At 41.6% G+C, this 22,365-nt stretch overlaps 1 protein-coding gene across 2 annotated transcripts in view; it reads right to left on the reverse strand.

Moving 5' to 3' along the window:
* SPATS1 (spermatogenesis associated, serine-rich 1) overlaps window positions 1-22,365 on the reverse strand; it is a 34,081-nt gene that overhangs the window by 5,970 nt on the left and 5,746 nt on the right. Inside the window, exons 3-7 of one of the 2 annotated variants that reach the window (XM_011960305.1) lie at window positions 18,005-18,152; window positions 10,970-11,094; window positions 9,538-9,699; window positions 3,312-3,432; window positions 1,725-1,787 (exon numbers count right to left, since the gene is read on the reverse strand). In XM_011960305.1, coding sequence (XP_011815695.1) covers window positions 1,725-1,787; window positions 3,312-3,432; window positions 9,538-9,699; window positions 10,970-11,094; window positions 18,005-18,152 — 619 coding nt within the window. The remainder of the gene's footprint in view (window positions 1-1,724; window positions 1,788-3,311; window positions 3,433-9,537; window positions 9,700-10,969; window positions 11,095-18,004; window positions 18,153-22,365) is intronic. The other variant, XM_011960306.1, reaches the window with a different exon arrangement.

Here is a 22,365-nt window from a genome sequence, read left to right on the forward strand (position 1 = left end):
CAGGTGCCCACCACCACGCCCAGCTAATTTTTTGTATTTTTAGTAGAGACGGGGTTTCACCGTGTTAGCCAGGATGGTCTCGATCTCCTGACCTTGTGACACACCTGCCTCAGCCTCCCAAAGTGCTGGGATTACAGGCGTGAGCCACCACGCCCGGTCGGCAAACAAAAATCTTTGAACAGTTATTACTATGTCCAAGTATTTAAGGAAAACATGAAAATAGGAAAGAACAACAGATATAAAAAGGAATCAAATAGAATTTCTAAAGATCAAAATACATAATCACTGGATGGGACTAACAGCAAATTAGACACTACAGAACAAAACAGAGAACTCGGAAACAATAAATGCTAAATCCAGCAACAGAAGCCTTTGTCGCTTCTGCCATGACTAACTGGTTAGTAGACTTTTTCATTAGGGTGACTGTCCCTGAGGAAAGGGTCCACGTCTCCCAATTGTCTTATTGACCATAGCACAGAGGAATATGCTGATCGAATTCTCTCTCTTTTTTTTTTTTTTAAATTTGAGGCAGCGTTTTGCTCTGTCACCTAGGCTGGAGTGCATAGTACAACCATAGCTCACTGTAGCCTCGAACTCATAGACTCAAGAAACCCTCCTGCCTCAGCCTCCCAAGTACCTAGGACTACAGTTGCATACCACTATGCCTGGCTAATTTTTTTAAAAAAATTTTTTTGTAGAGATAGGGTCTCACTATGTTGCCCATGCCGGTCTCAATCTCTTGGCTTCAAGCAGTCCCCCTGCCTTTGCCTCCCAAAGTGCTGGGATTACAGGTGTAAGCCACTGCACCCAGTCGCTTTGTACTTCTTTAAAAAAAAAAAAAAATTTACCTTTCTTTTTAGGAAAACACGACTAATTGGTATTCTGGGGTTTATACATGTAAAAACATATTTGCATATGAACGGTAATGTACAAAAGCTAAAATAGTTGAGTAGGATGATGATGAAATTTAGGCAATTGCTATTATTTGGAATATTCTAGGATAGTGTTTATTAAAAATGTAAAGTACAGACATGAGAAGTCCTAATCGTGTGCCATAAGTAACAATGCAATATAATAAAGACATTAAAAATCTCAAGTTTGGAATAAAAAGCTTTTATTCCCACTGAATTCCAGAGTGGGTCAGACCCTGAGACACATGCCCACTCATATGAGACTGCTTTGTATTAGAAAGTTAAAAAAAGAAAGAAAGAAAAGAAAATATATCTTTATCGGTCAGAAACCAGCTTAGGTAAATACATGAGGTTCAGAATGGAGTGAAGCAAAAGTATGAAATGAAAGGAATGATATTTCCCTCAAACACAGAAGTGCTCTGTTAGCTTTATTTCTGCCTCTTGAAACTCTAACCATTCTCCCCAGTTGCAATCATTTAAGTATGTGTCTTTTTTTCCCCAAAATACTCATGTTCTAGGAATCAGGAACCCTGTCTTTTTGTTCCATGTGAACTCTCTTATTGTGCATGGCTAGCACAACACGTGGCATCTGGTAGTTTGTCAGTTACGTCTGTTGAATATGTGACCATCCCAATTGCAGACTCTACAGAGTGTCTATCCAAACGCCTTCCTTACAAACTGCCCCACCCTCCTGCTGGGATTCAAAAGGGCCCTGTGTTCTGGTTATCTACCTGCTCCTCTGCAGGAGGAAATAATAAAATAATTGATATTTCATGAAGATGGGATAGCACAAAACATGGTAAGAGAACTCACTTGGGAATTTGTGGAAGAGGCTCAAGTGGAATAAATGTATCAAATTTCTTTTCATAAGGTACTCTGAAAAACAGAAAAGGCAATCGTAAAACTGGTATGCCATCTACAGCAAAGAGATCAATACATCATTGCATTCAATAGAATGTCCTGTTTTCCGATTTTAATTTTCAAGTATGGACTTCAAAACTGTAAGAACCGCAAATTTTATTTTATTTTATTTATGTTTTGAGACAGGGTCTCACTCTGTCCCCAAGGCTAGAGTGCAGTGGCACAATCTCAGCTCACTGCAGCCTCAACCTTTCAGGCTCAGGTGATCCTCCCACCTCAGCCTCCCAAATAGCTGGGATTATAGGCATGCACCACCATGCCCAGCTAATTTTTTGTATTTTTGTAGAGAAGGGGTTTTTTCATGTTGCCCAAGTAGGTCTGGAACGCCTGGGCTAAAGCAACCCTCCAGCCTCAGCCTCTCTAAGTGCTAGGATTACAGGCATGAGCCACTGTGCCTGGCCCACAGATTTTATTTTATTTTATTTTGTTTATTTTGAGATGGAGTCTCACTCGTTCTGTCGCCCAGGCTAGAGTGTGGTGCTGCAATCTCAGCTCACTGCAACCTCCATCTCCCAGGTTCAAATAATTCTCCTGCCTCAGCCTCCTGAGTAGCTGAGATTACAGGCATCTGCCACCATGCCCAGCTAATTTTTGTATTTTTAGTAGACACAGGGTTTTACCATGTTGGCCAGGCTGGTCTGGAACTCCTGACCTCAGGTGATCCGCCCGCCTTGGCATCTCAAAGGGCTGGGGTTATAGGCGTGAGCCACCGCCCCCGGCCCACAGATTTTAGCTGTGATCATTTTTAGTCAGCATCATTATATTTCACATGGTTAATTTTTTAAAACAATGTTTTAAATGTAATACACCAACTACCCAGCACTTTGGGAGGCCAAGGCAGGTATGTCACAAGGTCAGGAGATCGAGACCATCCTGGCTAACATGGTGAAACCCCGTCTCTACTAAAAATACAAAAAATTACCCGGGCATGGTGGCGGGCACCTGTAGTCCCAGCTACTTGGGAGACTGAGGCAGGAGAACGGCATGAACCCGGGAGGTGGAGCTTGCAGTGAGCCGAGATCACACCACTGCACTCCAGCCAGGGTGACAGAGCGAGACTCCTTCTCAAAAAATAAAAAACGTAATACACCAACTATTTTTCTTTTAATGTAATGATCCTCCCATTTTTCTCCATCACTTTGGTCTAAGTTTATTTCCAAGTTTAAGTCCACCCACATAGTAGTCACTATGGCCAACAATCTGATTCAGTATGAAAATTTAAAAGCTTTCAAATCCGTGATAATAGAGATAGGAACAAAATTAACAACCACTTTTTTGTAGTCCAAGTCCTGTGTACGATTTTAATTATACACATGCATGTGTGCAGACACTAATTAACTAAAGATGAGCTTTTCAAGGAATTTTCATCCAATCACATCTTGTTGACATCTATCCCTTTTAAAATATAATTTCTGTGTAGTAGAGAGACACAATTCCTTTAAAGTTAACTATATAATGCTAGTATTAACATACACTTACGTTGAAAAATTCACTGGTGGGAGCGTTGATCCTGCCTTGTGGAAGCCTTTACTCTGTTCTGGGTACATATATGGATTATCCCCTGGCGTTAACTTTGGGATTCCATTCCTGGGATCAATATCTGTGGAGAAGGTTTGAAAACAAAATCATACAAGGGCTGAAGATGATCCACAGATTTGCTGTAAGTATTGGCATGACAATCGAAATAGGATATTTTAGTGATTTATTATAAATTACATAGAAGTTTCTCAAAGTTCTGTTTGTGATTATCTTGCCTTAAGAAGATGAGCCTATGTTTGGGACATTTTCCAAAAAGTGTTGTTATAACTACCTCACCCTGGAAAAGAATTGTTAGACTCAGATGGAGTGCTTTGGTTTAAAATATAAGGTGAATCAGAGGTCTCTTTGCAATGATCCAAAAATCTCTGACCTAAAAATCTCTTGATTCCTGAGTATTAGTGCACTTTGAATCCCTGAGTCTTAGGAAGCCCAAGAAACAAATGTCCCTGGGGCTCTGCCTCTCTGACTGGGTCTGGGAAGGAAACCAACTAAGGATGTCTTGCTCCTTCTGCCTCAAGGACTGGGGCCATGCAGCAGTGGGAGGTGGCTTCCCGGAGAAGAGCAAGATTACTCGGCAGAAGCTTGTACACCCAGCTCAGCCCCTGCTAAAGCCCCAGGAACAAGAAACTAATTACGGGAGTGGAAGGCATCTGCCTAATGCAGGGTGATCATTTAAACCCACATACTTAAAGTCCTTAAAATGGCCTATTAAAAACTTAAAATTAAAAATAAAATAAATAAATCAACCCACACACTTGACACCAGATGCATCTCATAAGAGAACAAGCCTGGACTACGAGACTCACCACCCTTGGGCTCGGAAGCAGGGACACGAGGCTGGAAGCATGACCTCCATCTTTGCCACGCACCCAGATTCTTCTAGCTAACTCGGAAAAGCCATCAGCGTGACAGGTGGGAGTTCTTGGGTTAGCGTAGTATTTAATTTTTTATCTTTCTCTTTCAAAAACCTTTTCAATAACTGACTGTATTACACTTTTGATTAGCTCTTCTGTGTAGTGAAATACACCCATGCAGCTACACCCATGCATCGAGTGCCTGCTGAGTATGAGATGCTGAGGATTCAAAGCAGAGAGAGTGGAGGTTTAAAATATACACTGAATCCCCTTGAGGCCAGGAGTTCTAGACCAGCCTGACCAACACAGTGAAACCCTGTCTCTACTAAAAATACAAAAATTAGCTAGGTGTGGTGGCACACGCCTGTAATCCCAGTTACTCGGGAGGCTGAGGCAGGAGAATCGCTTAAACCTGGGAAATGGAGGTTGCAGTAAGCCAAGATCATGCCACACGCCTCCAGCCTGGGAAACAGAATGAGACTCTGTCTCAAAATTTTAATTAATTAATTAATTAATTAATTACACAGTAAATCCAAAACCTTTTGAATGCCAAACCAGGGCACTGACAAGTAAGAGTCGGGTGTTAACAAGAGGTGGTGGGAAGGATTTGGACTTTGGAGTCAGTCGCACCTGAGTTCATACTCACTCCTGCAATTTCTGGTTCTGTGCCCTTGAGCTATTTATTTAACCTTCCTAAACCTTTGTAACCTCATGTATAAACTGTTTATTTCAAATGGCTACTTTGCAGAGTTATCATGAATACTAAATAATAATGATATGAGCACATAACAAGCACTCAAGAAATAGTAGAAATTATTATTATTTGAAATCAGAACTGGACTAATACCCCCTCATCCCAATTATTTTTTAATCTGGAAGATATGATTGCTATATAGCTAAGGTATAAACTTCTCCCCAGGGAATCTTATCTAGATGGGGAGACATTTGTAAAGACAAACGTAACACTACAAGGCAGTAAATGCCATATACTATAGAAGAGTGGTTCCAAAATTTTAGCACACCTGAAAATCACCTAGGAAACTTGTTTAAAATGCAACCTTTAACCCAAGAAATTCTGTTTCAGAAGATCTCTAGTAGCTCCCAGAACCAGCATTTTTAATAAACTCACAAGTTGAATATGATATAGGTGGTCTAAGGAGAACACCTAGAAATAGACTATGGTGGCCAGGTGCAGTGGCTCACGCTTGTAATCCCAGCACTTTGGGTGGGCCGAGGCGAGTGGATCACTTGATGTCAGGAGTTTGAGACCAGCCTGATCAACATGGTGAAACCCCATCTCCACTAAAAATACAAAATTAACTGGGCGTGGTGGCGCATGCCTGTAATCGCAGCCACTCAGGAGGCTGAGGCAGGAGAATCGCTTGAACCTGGGAGGCGGAGGTTGCAGTGAGCTGAGATCGCACCATTGCACTCCAGCCTGGACAACAAGAGTGAAACTCTGTCTCAAAAAAAAAAAAAAAAAATAGACTATTGTAAAAGATATCACAAGATAACATCAGGAGGAAGAAAAAGAGCCAATGGTGTGGTATCCGCATAAGGTGTTACTTTTAGGGGAAAAATCTCCCAAGCAACACTTCTAAGATAACACGTTTGTTTAAGCCATTAGGTACCATATGGGGCCTTGGTATAATTTCTGGATAGCTCACCAAAACAGGTGTCAGCCCAAAGTGCTGGCCACCATGCATCAATAGCTGATGGACCCATAACACTGCACGATCAGTTCTAATGCTTGTTTGTTTTTATACAGACCATCCAATTTCCTGGATATAAAGACATTCAGGAGGTAGAAAATGGGACACATACATTTAGAGACAAATAACCATATGAGGGAGTGAACTGTTCACCAAATAACTTAGTCTGCCCCACATTTCAGTGCCCCAATGCACTTAGGTAGAGCCATGTTCTGACTGATAGACTGTGAGCAGAGATGATATGTACCACCTTTAAAAAGAAGCATTTAAGGAGCTGAAGTGAAAAACCTTCCAGCATTTTCTCTTTCCCCTTCTATGGCAATCTTAGAAGCCACAGGTTGAGACGGAAAGGTCACAGATAAAAGCAGACCGGATTCTTGGAAAGGAACTGCCCTGGAGAGCTGCTGGATCCACAGTGGACTTTATAAGAGAAAGGAGCAAACTTTAGTGCTTAAGCTGCTGAAATTTCAGGGATTGTTACTGTGGCAGAATCTATCCTATTCTAATACAATATGCGGTACTGTAGGAAGAGCTACACAATAGAAAATTATATTTTCAGACCCATTTCCCTACCACCTACAATCATAGATGGCATTTTGTTCTGTGGCAACAACTAGGCCTTTAGGGAACTCCACCAATATCCTGGTTATGGTTGATGGATCACATTCAACCATTATTTAAAGATATTTTGATTGATTTTTTTTATCCAATAATGCGTTGCATTCCAGTTTAAAATGGCAGCTGGTTGGCAGTCCCTAAGCCTGCCTCTTCATCTCATCCAAGAAATAATGAGTGGCAGCTGGGAGTGGTGGCTCATACCTGTAATCCCAGCACTTTGGGAGGCCAAGGCAGGTGTTTGAGGTCAGGAGTTTGAGACCAGCCTGGCCAACATGGTGAAACCCCGTCTCTACTGAAATACAAAAATTAGCTGGCTGTAGTTGCACATGCCTGTAATCGCAGCTACTCCAGGAGGCTGAGACATGAGAATTGCTTGAACCCAGGGGGCGGAGGTTGCAGTGAGCCAAGGTCACGCTACTGCACTCTAGCCTGGGTGACACAGTGAGACTCTGTGTCAAAAAAGAGAAAGAAAGAAAGAGAGAAAGCAAGAAAGAAAGCAAGAAAAGAAAGAGAAAGAAAGAAAGGAGGGAAGGAGGGAAGGAAGGAAGGAAGGAAGGAAGGAAGGAAGGAAGGAAGGAAGGAAGGAAGGAAGGAAGGAAGGAAGGAAGGAAGGAAGGAAGGAAGGAAGGAAGGAAGGAAGGAAGGAAGGAAGAGAAAGAAAGAGTGGGGAGAGAATTTCACAAAGGAAGAAGTGTCCATTGTCAAGCTTGACAGTATCGAGTGCTGCAGTGAGATCAAGGAAGAGAAGAAATGGAAAAAGACCATTGCATTTGATGTTTAAAGAAGTCACTATACATCACCTAAGAAGTAATCATCTAAAATGAATCAAGCCTGTAGATCCAACTACCACTTCACAGGAAGTACACAGGAAAGAGGAACCTGTTAAATGATACCAAGTGATGTAATCAGCAAAGTCCTGATCGTGGTCAATACTACAGGACAAGGCCTAGTTTCTTCACCAAACATATTGCAAGAAAAAAGGAGGGAGGACCTATATATTGAAAGAAAATTAAGAGACGTACCAACCAATTTCAATCTGTGGGCCTTACTTGGATCCTGATCCAAACAAACTAAATATTTTTAAATTATGGCATTTATGAAATAATAGGATATTTGGACACTGAATATATTAAGGAATTACTGTTGATTTTTTAAAATATGATATTAGGACATGGAATTGTGGTTATGTTAATAAAATAATCCTTATTTTTCAGAGACACATATGATATATTTAGAGATGAAATAATATGATGCCTGAAATTTGCTTTAAAATAATCCCTGGGAGGAGGGGTAATGACGAAACAAGTTAGCCAGGTATTGATCATTATTGAAGCTAAATGGATGAGTACATCAGGTTTCATTATGCTATTGTTTGAAAATTTACCTGATAAGTTTTCCTTTAAAAAAATATGGATTACCACTGGAGTTGGGGGAAGAAAGATGGAATATTCAGGGAAGAGGATATTGGAGGTTTCACATATAAAGTTAATATTTTATGTCTTAAATGGAGTAAAAGAACACAAGTATAATATAAGTATATCTTATATTTCATTCTATATAGTCAACAAATGTTTCATAAATATATCATTGCATTTACTCAGTATTTATAAAACCCTAAAGGAAGAAGGGAAAGAAGAAATGAAGGGATGGAGAGAGGGAGGGAGGAAAGGAAAAAGGAAGGAAGGAAGGTAGGTAGGTCAGGATAAGGTGGCTTACTTTTGAGCCAGGAGGGTAGTGATAAGTGAAGATTAAGATTTGGGTCATTATGATAATCCCATTTACTTTTGATAGGTACTTGCAGCTCAAGAGTGCAGGGTAGGCTGGCTGCAGTGACTCACACCTGTAATACCAGCACTTTGAGAGGCCAAGGCTGGCTGATCGCTTGAGCCCAGGAGTTTGAGACTGGCCTGGGCAGCATGGAGAAACCCTGTCTCTACTAAAAATAGAAAAATCAGCCAGGCATGGTGGCACATGCCTGTAGTCCCAGCAACTTGGAGGCTGAGGTTGGAAGATTGCTTGAGCCTGGGGCTAGGGAGCTGGCGTTCAGAGCCGCAGTGAGCCAAGATGGTGGCACTGCACTCCAGCCTGGGCCACAGAACAAGACCTTGTCTCAAAAAAAAAAAAAAAAAGTGCAAGGTGCAGGACTCCTCACAGATTCCCATATCAATGACCACTCTCCCAGCTCATTTAGTATGGCTTTCCATATATTTTTCTACCCAAATAAATAAAAGCCTCAATTCTCAAAACTATTTGTCTCTGCTGTGAGTTTAAAAGTCTATTTTAAAACTCAAAACTGAGAACAGTCTACTTCTTTCTCTTTGTATTCCTGCTACAGCAATCCTATTTATTTCTGGAGCAACGGTTGCCTCCTACACAAGGATTTATATAGAAAAATGTGTCATAAATGGTCCGTTGGTACTCAGCAACTTTTGAGGGTCTTTCAGTAAGTCTATTATGAGTAGGTTGGGGCAAAGAACTCACTGAGCTACAAACCAAGGAGATATAGATACACAGGTAGATATATATTCATTTCAATAGCTTTTAATTAAATTAGCAATAAAATAAAAACATGCACTTCAGCCTGAAGGTTATGGGATGTTTTCCTTGTGGAGAATATAAAGTACAATTTAAATGTGTATGCCAGGGAGCATCTAATTGGAACATAAATTCTTTTCTTCAGACTTCAATGGAGGTTTCTATTAATAAGGATCTGAGAGAACTTATCTGATGACTTAAATGTCACATTTGCATTTTATGAAATTCAGAGAAAAAAGAAAATGTGGATCAGCATCTGTTGTGAGTTCTTTGCCAAAACGTGCAGCCTGCCAACTGTCCCCTTCACTTTTTTGTCTTCCTGGCTGCACTAGGGGAACACGGTGACTCTACAGGGCTGCCCCCAGCTGCAGAACGCAGGGCTATAGAATCACTAAACTTGAGAGTTTTTCGGGGACTGCACAGTCAAGACCCAGAAAGAAACATCACCGTATTTCTTTCTCCCAAAGCACTTGTCCACCGTCCTCTCTGATAGAGACCTCTTGTTGCCGAGGAAGACTCCATTAAAGAAGCACTGCTTTCCGACATGGTAAGTGTGGATGTTGCTGCTAAACCTCGGGTAAAACGTCCACTCAGGACGATGCCCATCTTCTGCAAGACACCAGAAAGCCTTCCATTAGTGCTGCTCCCAGCCTCATAATGCAACTGGATGAAAAAAAGCGGTGAAAACTCCCCAGGCACTATCTGGCTATACAACTGTAATTAATGTGTATAATCCCTTGGTTCTACATCAGAGACAGCGTGAAACTCTGTGGGACTAGACACAAAAGGAAGGGAAGAGGGGGGAGAGCTACCTAAGAGGCCTTCTTTGTTTTTGTTTGCTTGTTTGCCCTCTTCATCCTCTCCTTCAAAAATAAAGCCAACTTTATGTTCGGCAGTTAAGTATTGGTTGGGAAGCTCAGATACAGTCTTCCAAGTACCTATGATACAATCTTCCCTCTGATAACTGTGTAGGAAAAACAGAATGCCATCAACCAGCAAATGGTTAGGCCAGTGCCACCCGCATGGCACCTCAAGTGGATGAAACATGGTATTGGCTGTAACAATAGCACGCACATGCGCGACAGTGACACTGGGAAATGTACCCGTAATAATTTCACATGAGAAAAGCTTCCGTGAGACCTCAGGCTAGTTTCTGGACCTCGCAGTGCCTTTGTTTCATCATCTGATACTTTTCCTGTAAGATTGCTAACAGTGACTTTAAACAATAAAAGATACCCTAGCAGTTCTAGGGATGCTTGAGAAATGTGGGCTCTGGGATAGCCAAGAAGAGCACAGGATTTGAGGCAAGCCAGTTTGGGTTCTGATGCCATCGCTCTACTTCCTGGCCATGTGGCTTTATGGATGACTGAATGTCTCAAAGCCTCAGTTTCCTCCTCTGTAAAATGGGTATGTCTATATTAGCCACATAGATCTGTATGTATTGGCACAGAAAGAGGTCCATGATCTATTTATACCATTTGTATACTAACCCATTTATTTTACATCTATATATGCACACGTGTGTATATATACACACACACATATACATTTCAAAATACAGGAAAAATATATATTAACTCTTCACAGCTATGAGGCAGAATAGGGATATTGTTGGAAAACATTGGGGAAGGGTTTTTATACTCTATATACTTCTATATTATTTTAATGTCTTTCTGCAGTATTTTAATGGGTTTTATATAAAGGCATTGTATTTTTGAAAAACATATAATAGCTTCCTGGCAGAGTTGTTGTGAATTTTGAGATAAAGTATGTCAAATGCTTGACAGTTGTGGGCCTTCAGTGATGGTGGTCAACAGTATGGTAGACTTCTGAAAAGACCTGGGGCACAGAGTCATGTAGAGGAGGGTTTGTGACTTACTTGTCTGCAACTTAAGCAGGCTGAATTCCTCAGGATACTTATCCTTTTGGACTTGAGGCAATGACATTTCCGAGGAGTGACCAGAATGTGAGGAGGAGGGTTTCTGATCCAAGTCAGCAGTGGTGCTGGAAAGAAAGCAGAAGGATTCTTTCACGTGCTTAAACTGGTAGTTAGAGCCTGATCTCACATAATTTACCCTAAAATTGCCCTCGCTTATGAGAACTGGGACTACTCTGTAAAAAGTCCTTGAGCATATTATTTATGTATTCACAATTTAAGGGGACTGAAACTTATTGAAAAGATGGGCATTCAGTGGCTCACGCCTGTAATCCCAAAACCTTGGGAGGCTGAAGCAGGTGGATCACTTGAGGCCAGGAGTTTGAGACAAGACTGGACAACATAGTGAGATCCCATCTCTACTGATTTTTTTAAAGTGTTTAAAAATAATTTGGTGATTCCTCAAAAAGTTGAACATAGAATTACCGCAAGACTCAGCAATTCTCTTTCTAGGTATATACCTAAAAGAACTGAAAACAGAGATTCAAACAGATACTTGCACGTGAATGTTCTTTGCCACATTATTTATAATAGCCAAAAAGTGGAAACAAGCCAAGTGTTCATAAAGAGAAAAATGGATAAGCAAAATGTGGTACATAATATATACAATGGAATGTTATTCAGCCTTAAAAATGAATGAAGTGGCTGGGCATGGTGGCTTCTGCCTGTAATCCTAACACTTAGGAACGCTCAGGCAAGTGGATCACTTGAGCTCAGGAGTTCGAGACCAGCCTGGGCAACATGGAGAAACCCCCTCACTACTAAAAATACAAAAATTAGCCAGGCATGGTAGTGCATGCCTATAATCCCAGCTACTCAGGGGACTGAGGCAGGAGAATTGCTTAAACCCAGAAAGTGGAGGTTGCAGAGATCTCGCCACTGCACTCCAGCCTGAGAAACAAAGTGAGATCCTGTCTCAAAAAAATAAGAAAAAAATAAAGGAATGAAGTAGTGATGCATGCTAAAACATAGTGAGCCTTGAAAATGTTATGCTAAGTAAAATAAGCCAGGCACAAAAGGACAAATATTATATGATTCCACTTATATGAAATATCTAGAATAGGTAATTTCATAGGAAGTAGATTACAGGTTACCAGGGGCTGGGGAGAGGGGAGAATGGCAAGTTATTGCTATATGGTCATAGAGTTTCTGTTTGGAGTGATGAAAATGTCTGAAAATAGACAATGGTGATGGTTACACAACACCATGAGTGTAATTAATGCCATTGAATTGTGCACTTAAAAATGGATAAAATCAGGCAGGCTCAGTGGCTCATGCCTATAATCTTAGTACTTCAGGAGGCCAAGGTAGGAGGATCACTTAAGCCCAGGTGTTTGAGGCCAGCCTGGGCAAAATAGTGAGACTTCACCTCTACAAAAAAAAATTTTAATTAGCCAATGTGGTGGTGCACACCTGTAGTTCTAGCTACTTGGGAGGCTGAGGTGGGAGGATCACTTGAGCCCAGGAAGTGGAGGCTGCAGTGAGCAGTGACTATGCCACTGCACTCCAGCCTGGGCTACAGAATGAAATCTCATCTCTTTAAAAGAAAACGTTTTTTTAATGGATAAAATGGCAACTATCATGCCATATATATTTTACCACAATTTTTAGAAAGGAATGATATATATTACAACATGTATGCACCTTGAAAGCATTATGCTAAGTGAAAGAAGCCAGGCACCAAAGACCACATATTGATAATTCCATTAATATTACATGTCCAAAACAGGCAAATCTACAGAGACAAAAAGTAAATTAATGGTTGTCTTAGACTAGAGGGATAGAAAGATGGGGGTGTGGGGCAATGATTGCTAAAGGGTATGGATTTCTTTTTGTGGTGATGAGAATGTTCTAAAATTGTGGTGATAGTTGCACAATTTTATAAATACACTAAAAACCATCAAGTTGTGTACACACTTTAAGTGGGTGACTTTTATGGTATGTGAATTATGTTTAAATAAATCTGTTACCAAAAAGGCATGTTTAATAAAACCATTAAATGCAAATAAAAAGTCAATAAGTATATAGAGAAGATGAATAAATAATCAAAAACAAACCTAGACTGAAATGATTACAATAATAGAGCATTATGTTTAGTGCTGAACTTCCTAGCAGTTCATAAAGGCCCATGACAAACTTTTACAGGTGTCAGCAGAAAATGCAATCACTTCTGGTTTAAATGGCTTTGCGTCTGAGACCTGGCCTTGGACAGTGTTTTCAGGTACAATGATCTGTTATCAAGTCAAAGGATCTTTTTTCATAACAATGCATCACTCATATTTAAATGGCATCAAAGCAACTTCATATTGCTCGTCTTGTCTGCTCCCTGCTAATAATCCTGTGATGTAGGTAGGACCAATAACTCAGTGCCCCCACCCCTGATTCAGAATATAAGCAATTTTGGAGGTGTGTTAGTTTCCATCACGAGAGTACAGCTGAGGACAAATGGAATTGGTGTTCAATGTCTCAGAACTGTCACTCTCTTCTGCTTATCCTGACACCTTGGCTTCATTTTTGCCAATTGCAGATGAGCTTCTTCACAAGAGCAAAAAGGCCACTGACAGCCCAGATTCAAATTCTCATGTCTTCCAACCAATTTTTACCCCTATCTCCAATGTGAAAAATTTCAGGGAAGGACTCACTGGCTCAGCTTAGATCACACGTTCTCCCTTAAATCAATCACAATCAGGAAGTGTGGACAAGTAAGATGATGGTAGCTCCTATTCAGAATACTCATTAAAACTGGGTAGGCAGGAGTTCGAGACGAGCCGGGGAAACGTAACAAGACCTTGTGTTAAAATGTTTAAAAACTGGGTAGGGAAGGGCTGGGCACGGTGGCTGACACCTGTAATCCCAACACTTCGGGAGGCCAAGGTGGGTGGATCACCTGAGGTCAGGGGTTTGAGACCAGCCTGGCCAACATAGTGAAACCCTGTCTCTACTGAAAATACAAAATTAGCCAGGTGTGGTGGCATGCACCTGTAATCCCAGCTATTCAGGAGGTTGAGGAGGGGGAATCACTTGAACCCAGGAGGCCAAGGTTCCAGTGAGCTGAGATGGTGCCATTGCACTCTGGCTGGGACAACAGGAGAGTGAAATTCCATCTAAATAAAAAAAAACTTGGTAAGGAAGGAGTGAAAATCAATTCCCCAGAAAAAGGAGAATAGCATAGATGACGCCACTGGAAGGTCAGTGGAAGCCGAGCAGCTTCTACAATATGTGCACACAGCAAGGCATTGGAGAAAGCCACTTCAAGCAAAGGAGGCAATGTGAGCAAAGGCATAGAAGGAAGAAATATCAGGGAAATGAAGACATTTGCTGTGGTTGTGGCAGGAATATTGGAGATAAAACTGGAGAAGAGAAGGAGACAGATCTGGAGAACTTGCGGTTCATATGAGGGGGGACTCTTTTTTATCAAGCTTTAATGGGATATCATTAAATAATGGTAAGCAAGAACATGACATGGTCACATATGGTTAGAAAACTCTAGAAGCTGTGAAAGGAATGAACTTTGAGAATATAAAACATAAGTCAGGGAGTCCATTTAGGAGAGTGTAGCAGGCAGCCTCTGATATGGCTGCCAATGATCCCTGCCTCTTGGCATTTATTCCCTCCTGTAATCTTCTCCCTTTGAGTATAGGCTAGACCTACTGACTCACTTTCAACAAAGAGAAAACAGCAAATGTTATGGGATGTAACTTCCCAGGTTAGGTTACAAAGAGACTGTGGCTTTGTCTTGTGTGCACTCCTGCTTGCTTGTGAGGAGAGACAGCTGTTATGTTGTGAGTTGCCCTCTGTAGAGACAAGGAACTGAGGGAAGCCTGTGGGCAACAGCCAGTGGAGAATTGAACTATCAGCCCCAGCAGCCTGTGAGGAAGTGAATCCTGCCACCAACTATATGAGTGAGCTTGGAAGTGGATCCCCACCCCCCACAGTTGAGCCTTCAGATGAGCCCACAGCTCTGGCCAACACCTTTATTGCAATCTTGTGAGAGAGACCTTGAGCCAGAGGTACCCACCTAGGTTATACTCAGATTCCTGACCTGTAGAAAATGTGAGATAACAAATGTTTGTTGTTTTAAGTCACTAAGTTAGGGTGACTTGCTGTGCACCAATAAATAACTAATCTAGAAGGTATTACAGTGGTCCAGATGAGAGATGATCAGGGCCTTGAGTGGGACCATGGTAACCTAGATGTAGTAGAAGAGATGGACTTATACGGTGTTTCAGGGCTTGATCCCCAGTTGGATGAGCAGGAGGAGACAAGTATAACCTGTCAATCTATACCTTTGGGGCTGTATGAATACCGCGATTACCAACTGAGACAAGGAACACAGAAGGATTTGGTTTGTGAGGATGGGTGATGAGAAGTTCAGTCAAGGCATGTTGAGTTTGGAGGCCTGTGGGATATCAGGTGGAGATATCTAGAAAGCAGTTCAATATATCAATCTAAAGCCTGAGGCTATGTCTAGACTGGAGCTTTAGATTTGGCTACACACGCTTTGACTGAGTTAGGTCCTCCATAACCCAGGCATCATGAGCGATAAAGGGGACTTATTTAGGTGGGAATTAGGAATGCAGAACTGGCAGCAATCACCCAGTTCCCCATCCCACAGGATGTGAACTTCACAGTCTGGGCTTTCTTTCCCTCCCAATACATGGACCCACTGCTGCTGCTAGTGGTATACATCTGTTGTAGAGGACCTAAAGAGGCAGAGCTTAAGGATTATGCCAGTCTCTTCCATGTCTAGTGCTGGGGGCAGCAAGTCCACTTGGAGCAGATTTTATTATATAAAGAATCACTTGGCCGGGCGCGGTGGCTCAAGCCTGTAATCCCAGTACTTTGGGAGGCCGAGACGGGTGGATCACGAAGTCAGGAGTTCGAGACCATCCTAGCTAACACGGTGAAACCCCGTCTCTACTAAAAATACAAAAAACTAGCCGGGCGAGGTGGCGGGTGCCTGTAGTCCCAGCTACTCAGGAGGCTGAGGCAAGAGAATGGTGTAAACCCAGGAGGCGGAGCTTGCAGTGAGCTGAGATCCGGCCACTGCACTCCAGCCTGGGCAACAGAGCGAGACTCCGTCTCAAAAAAAAAAAAAAAAAAAAAAAGAATCACTTGAGCAACTTCCCTTAACTTTGACTGAATAAATCCACTTCTAGGAATTTACTTTTATAATATAACCGGAGATGAGCAAAAGCCAAATGTAGAGGGATATTACAGCACTATTTACAATAGCAACTCTTTAAAACTATAGGTCACTGGTTAGATTGTGGTCTATTCATCTGACACTCCAGCACTGTAGTCATTGAAAACCATGTTCTTGAAAAACACTCACAGGTATGAGAAAATTCTCTCCACATATTGCTCAGTGAAAAAGCTGCCTTTATAAGATGTCCTTCAGTAAGTGAATGAAAAAATTAACTATGGTACATCCAGACAATGGAATATTATTCAGCATTGAAGAAATGAGCTATTAAGGGGTGAAATGACATGAAGGAAACTTAAATGCATATTATTGAGAGAAACCAATCTGAAAAGGGTATATACTATACGATTCCAACTATATGTCATTCTGGAAAAGAAAAAACTATGGAGACAGTAAAAATATCTGTGGTTGCCAGGGGGTGGGAGGGGTGGGAAGGGATGAATAGACGGAACACACAGGGTTTTTGAGGACAGTGAAACTACTCTGTATGAAACTATAATAGCTTTTTCTTTCTCTACAGAAAAAAAAATAATAAAAAATTAGCTGGGCATAGTTTACAGGTGTGAGCCACCATGCCCGGCCATGTGACTTTTTTTTCTTTTTTTTTTTGAGATAGAGTCTCGCTCTGTCGCCCAGGTTGGAGTGCAGTGGCACGATCTCGGCTCACTGCAAGCTCCACCTCCCAGGTTCACACCATTCTCCTGCCTCAGCTTCCCGAGTAGCTGGGACTACAGGTACCCGCCACCACGTCCGGCTAATTTTTTGTATTTTTAGTAGAGACAGGGTTTCACCATGTTAGCCAGGATGGTCTCGATGTCCTGACCTCATGATCCACCCACCTTGGCCTCCCAAAGTGCTGGGATTACAGGTGCGAGCCACCGCGCCTGGCCGTGACTTTTATTTTTAGTACTTTCTTCATCTGTTCAAATTTTCTACAATAAGCTTAAATTACTTTCATTGTAACAAAAATTATTAGAAAAGCATTTTCAAAACTTTTTATTGGAAAAGAAATATAAACAGGGAAAGTACATAACGCATAAAGACAGTTTTACAACTAAATACAAAGCCAACATCCTGGTCAAGAAACAAAACGTTAGCCCGGCACAGTGACTCACACCTGCAATCCTAGCACTTTGAGAGGCCAAGAAGGAAAGATCGCTTGAGCCCAGGAGTTTGAGGTTAAAGTAAGCCAAGATAACACCACTCTACTCCAGCCCGGGTGGCAGAGCGAGACTCCTGTCTCTATCCAAACAAAAGAAACAAAACATTGCCAGTCCTTCTCTTCCCCACTCCCCAGAAACCATCTGTGTGTGTCCCTTTCTGGGAAAAATAACCACTATCCTATTGCAACTCTTACAATAATCATTTATTTGCTTTTCTTTAAGTTTTACCACCCATGTATGTATGTACATATCCCAAAAATACATAGTTTCACTTATTTTTGAACTTCATAATACCAAGCACTTACACAGAACTTGCTGTGTGCCAGGAAGTCTTCTAAGCTCTTTCCAGGTATTAACTCAACTAATCCTCACAGCAATCCTATAAACCATCATCAGCATTTTACAGATAAGAACACTGAAGCCCAGGGAGGTGAAGTAATTTGCTCAGATTCACACAGATACTAAGTGACAGAACCGGGATTTGAACCCACACAGTCTAGCTCCAGAATCCATGCTCTTGCCAAGCATACCGTGCTACCTCTCAGACTGTTGGCTTCTTGGTCAGAATCTCCCCCAACAGTGACAGCTCTACACCAGACTCTTACTTACTCTAGGTAAGCAGACACTCTGGGGAGGCCTGCAGGCTCACTGACACTTGGGCCTGTTTCCACAGAATATGAGGAACTGACACTTTTGCCAGAGGATGTTGTGTTGGCAAAACATCCCTTAGATTCCAGAAAATCACTGCAGTTAGCACCTGCAACACAGAGATGTCACCATCTAATTACATTATTGAAAATACATTCTGCCCTATTTTGTTTCCTAGATTATAAATAAATTTTGTAAAACAGCTAACATTTACTGAGCATTTACCTTGCACTGAGGATTATGTCAACACCTTATACATGTTATCCCATTTAATCCCTATAACAATCAACAGGCATAGGTATTCCTTATTATCCCCATTTTATGGTTGAGAAAACTGAGGCTGAGGAGGTTAAACTTGCCTATGGTCACATAAGAAGTAAACATCTAGGCCGGGTGCAGTGGCTCTTGCCTGTAATCTCAGCACTTTGGGAGGCCAAAGTGGGTGGATCACTTGAGGTCAAGAGTTCGGGACCAGCCTGGTCAAAATGGTGAAACCCGTCTCTACAAAAATACAAAAACCAGTTGGGCATGGTGGTACACTCTTGTAATCCCAGCTACTTGGGAAGCTGAGGTGGGAGGATTGCTTGAACCCAGGAAGCAGAGGTTGTAGTCAGCCAAGATCACATCACTTCATTCCAGCCTGGGCAACAGAGACTCTGTCTCAGAAAAAAGAAAACATCTAGGTTCATATTTGATTACAGCTCTGTGACACTAAAGCCTGAGATCCTAACCCCTGTACTAGACTGCTTGCCCCTACCCACAGTTCACATTCTGTGAACTAAGTGGAAGACCTAGGATCTGAAGTGAGCTGTATAGCACTGTACATTGTATTAAGCATCTCAATATAATTTTCCAAAGGATTTGTTCATAGAAAAACTGATGAATATAATGGTGATCACAACCCAAAGAACGCCCTCAGAAATTTCCCCTCACAGTTCTTATTCATCTCGGTAGCATCCATAACAGTGCCTGGCACAAAGCAGGTGCTCAATAAATGTTTGAGTGAATAAATGAAAAAGAATTATAACTCCCCAGCCACCCACAGTTACAAGTAAGGGAGTCCTGAAAACCAGCGAGTGTCAGACAGAGACGAGTACCCATTATCTTCACTCTGCCTATACTAATAATACTTCATGGAAGTCAATTTGTTCTGTTATCATTTCCTACAGTTATGTACCTCATCCAGACACAAAAATAAAAAGTCTGATGAAAAGATTATGCATATTACTTTATGCATCATTTCATAGAGCACTGAAGCTCAATAGATGGCAATGTAACCTCTAGTAATGAGAAAATTGTAAGAAATAAGAGTCAAACTTCTCTGATTCTTGAGGACATTTTTAGACTGACTACTATTCCACCTACACAGTATCATGCTTCACACATATAGAGTCATCTTTTGGTATTGACAGGGGATTGGTTCCAGGACCCCCGCAATACAGAAATGCAAAGATGCTCAAATCCTTTATCTGAAACAGTGTAGTATTTGAATATAACATATGCACATCCTCCTGTATGTTGTACTATAAATCATCTCCAGATTACTTGTAATACCTAATACAATGCAAATGCTATGTAAATAGTTGTTATATATTTATATGTATTATTTTTGTTGCTATACTGATGTTTTCTTTTCTTTTCTTCTCTTTTTTTTTTTTGAGACTGAGTCTCACTCTGTCACCTCACCCAGGCTGGAGTGCAGTGGTACGATCTCAGCTCACTGCAACCTCCACCTCCAGATTCAAGTGATTCTCATGCCTCAGCCTCACAAGTAGCTGGTATTACAGGCACCTGCCACCACGCCTGGCTAATTTTTGTATTTTTAGTAGAGACAAGGTTTCACCATATTGGCCAGGAGGGTCTCGAACTCCTGGCCTCAAGCAATCTGCCCGCCTCAACCTCCCAAAGTGTTGAGATTACAGGTGTGAGCCACGACACCCAGCCTTGTTGTTTCCTTTTTGAATATTTACTATGGGCAGTTGGTTGAATCTGCTAATGCAGAACCTGTTGATATGACCGTATACTATAAACGATGCAAATTCCCACCATCTAGCAGCAGGACTACTCAGACAGTTTTTTATCCATTTCCTCTCAAATTTCATATCACAAGTGAATAATATCTTTCCCACTCTTATCAAGTCCCAATCTATCACCAAAGCTTTCACTCCTAAGAGGACTTCGCCTGTGACTTTACAAAGCTTAAAGTTCAGCTGACCTATTTCCTCCCTTCAAAATCCTCTCACTCTGGGACTTCTCAGGACATGGTACAAGGCCTATCTGCATCAGAATTACCTAGCAAGCCTGTTTAAAATACAGATTCCCAAATTCCATCGCAGACCTATTGAATTAGAATCTCTCCAAGTGAGGCCTGGGAACCTGCATTTTGAATAAGCCCCTATCCTCACCCCTGCTCTTCATTTAGGCTCACATTTGGCAGTGATCTCCTTCTTTAAGTCTGGTTCCATCACTATATTTTATCCCGTTCCACTTCCAGATTACCAACTGCACAGAACTTCCTGAATTAGCCCAGTCATGAGAATCCCCTTGGGCTACTTGTTCAATATGCAGACTCCAGGGCTCTAACTCAGACCTACAGTCTGGGAGCCCGGATATTTAAGAAGCACCTCAGGTGATTCTTAGGGTCAGCCAAGTGTGGGAAGTGCTGCTCTGGAATATGTCCCAGAGCCTAGAGCAGCCCCCAGCACAGTGAGGGCCAACTGGTTGCTTAAGGTGTAACTGGGATGGAGCCAAGCCCAGGGGAGGTGGCAGGAAAGCAGCAGAGCTGTGAAGATGAGAGGACAGGTCCCCAGTAATCAGAGGAAGAACCACCCATATACAAAGCCACAAAAGAAGTATCAACAATACATAGACCATACTCTCTGACCACAATGCAATACAATTAGAAATCAATAATAAAAAGACAGCCAAAAAGTATCCATAAGCTTGGAAACTCAAAACCACATTTCTAAATAATTCACATACAAGAAGAAATTGTAATGGAAATCATGAGGTGCTTAATGATCAATGAACATTAAGTACTGTATATCAAAACTTGTGGGATTCAACTAAAGCAGTAATTAGAAATCTGAAACCTTAAATGCACATGCTGTATTTCACTGAATATAAGGCACCATCAATTGTAATAGCATTGTTATTTTATGTATCACAAAGAACAAAGGCTGCCAGTTAAACTATGATACATGCTTTCATCACTTAGAATTTTTATTTTATACTTATTGAGGCATTCTTTTAGATTTACTTATAGATTTTAATCACATATCACTCATGCACTATATAAAGAAGGAAATTATAAGCAAAATAGACTGGTTAAGGCATTCTTAAATCTTACGCACATTCAGAAGTCTGACTACTAAATCACTTTCAATTCAATCACTAATGTCCACATTTTCCACCTAGTACTGACCTAAGATTTCAATTAAAATGTGAGTTGAGTGATGCAGCATTTCTTTCTTTTCTTTTTTTTTTTTTTTTTTTGAGCCGAGTCACCCAGTCTGGAGTGCAATGGAGCTATCTCAGCTCACTGCAATCTCCACCTCCAGGGTTCAAGCAATTCTCCTGCCTCAGCCTCCCGAGTAGCTGGGATTACAGGTGTATGCCACCACGTCCTGCTTGCCTATTTATTTATTTATTTATTTATTTATTTACTGGAGACAGAGTCTCACTCTGTCCCCCAGGCTGGAGTGCAGTAGTGCGATCTCAGCTCACTGCAACCTGTGCCTCCTGGGTTCAAGCGATTCTCCTGCCTCAGCCTCCTGAGTGACTGGAATTACAGGTGCCCACCATCATGCCTGGCTAATTTTTGTATTTTTAGTAGAGACAGAGTTTCACCATGTTGGCCAAGCTGGTTTCAAACTCCTGACCTCACGTGATCCGCCCGTCTCAGCCTCCCAAAGTGCTGGGATTACAGGCACGGTGGCGCTGAGACCAATTTTTGTATTTTTAGTAGAGGTGGGATTTCACCATCTTGACCAGGCTGGTCTCTTAGCCAGGCTGGTCTCGAAGTCCTGACCTCATGATCTGCCTGCCTCGGCCTCCCAAAGTGCTGGTATTACAAGTATCAGACACCACGCAAAAGTGTTTCTCTATTGTCTCTGGAGTTTTCTTCCAAGCTGTGAACACACATTCTACATGCTTCAGTGCTCATACAGCAAAAATTATTACAACCACATCCTGCCTGCTGCTCGGCTCACAGACCTGGTAACATCCAGTCCCTACTTCAAAGATGCAAACTGTCTATCCAAGAATTGATGGATTATAGTGTTCAAAATAAAAAATTCCAAAATGAATGAGATAAATCATCA

Source organism: Colobus angolensis, unplaced genomic scaffold (assembly GCF_000951035.1).
Source record: "Colobus angolensis palliatus isolate OR3802 unplaced genomic scaffold, Cang.pa_1.0 Scaffold51, whole genome shotgun sequence".
Lineage (NCBI taxonomy): Eukaryota > Metazoa > Chordata > Mammalia > Primates > Cercopithecidae > Colobus > Colobus angolensis.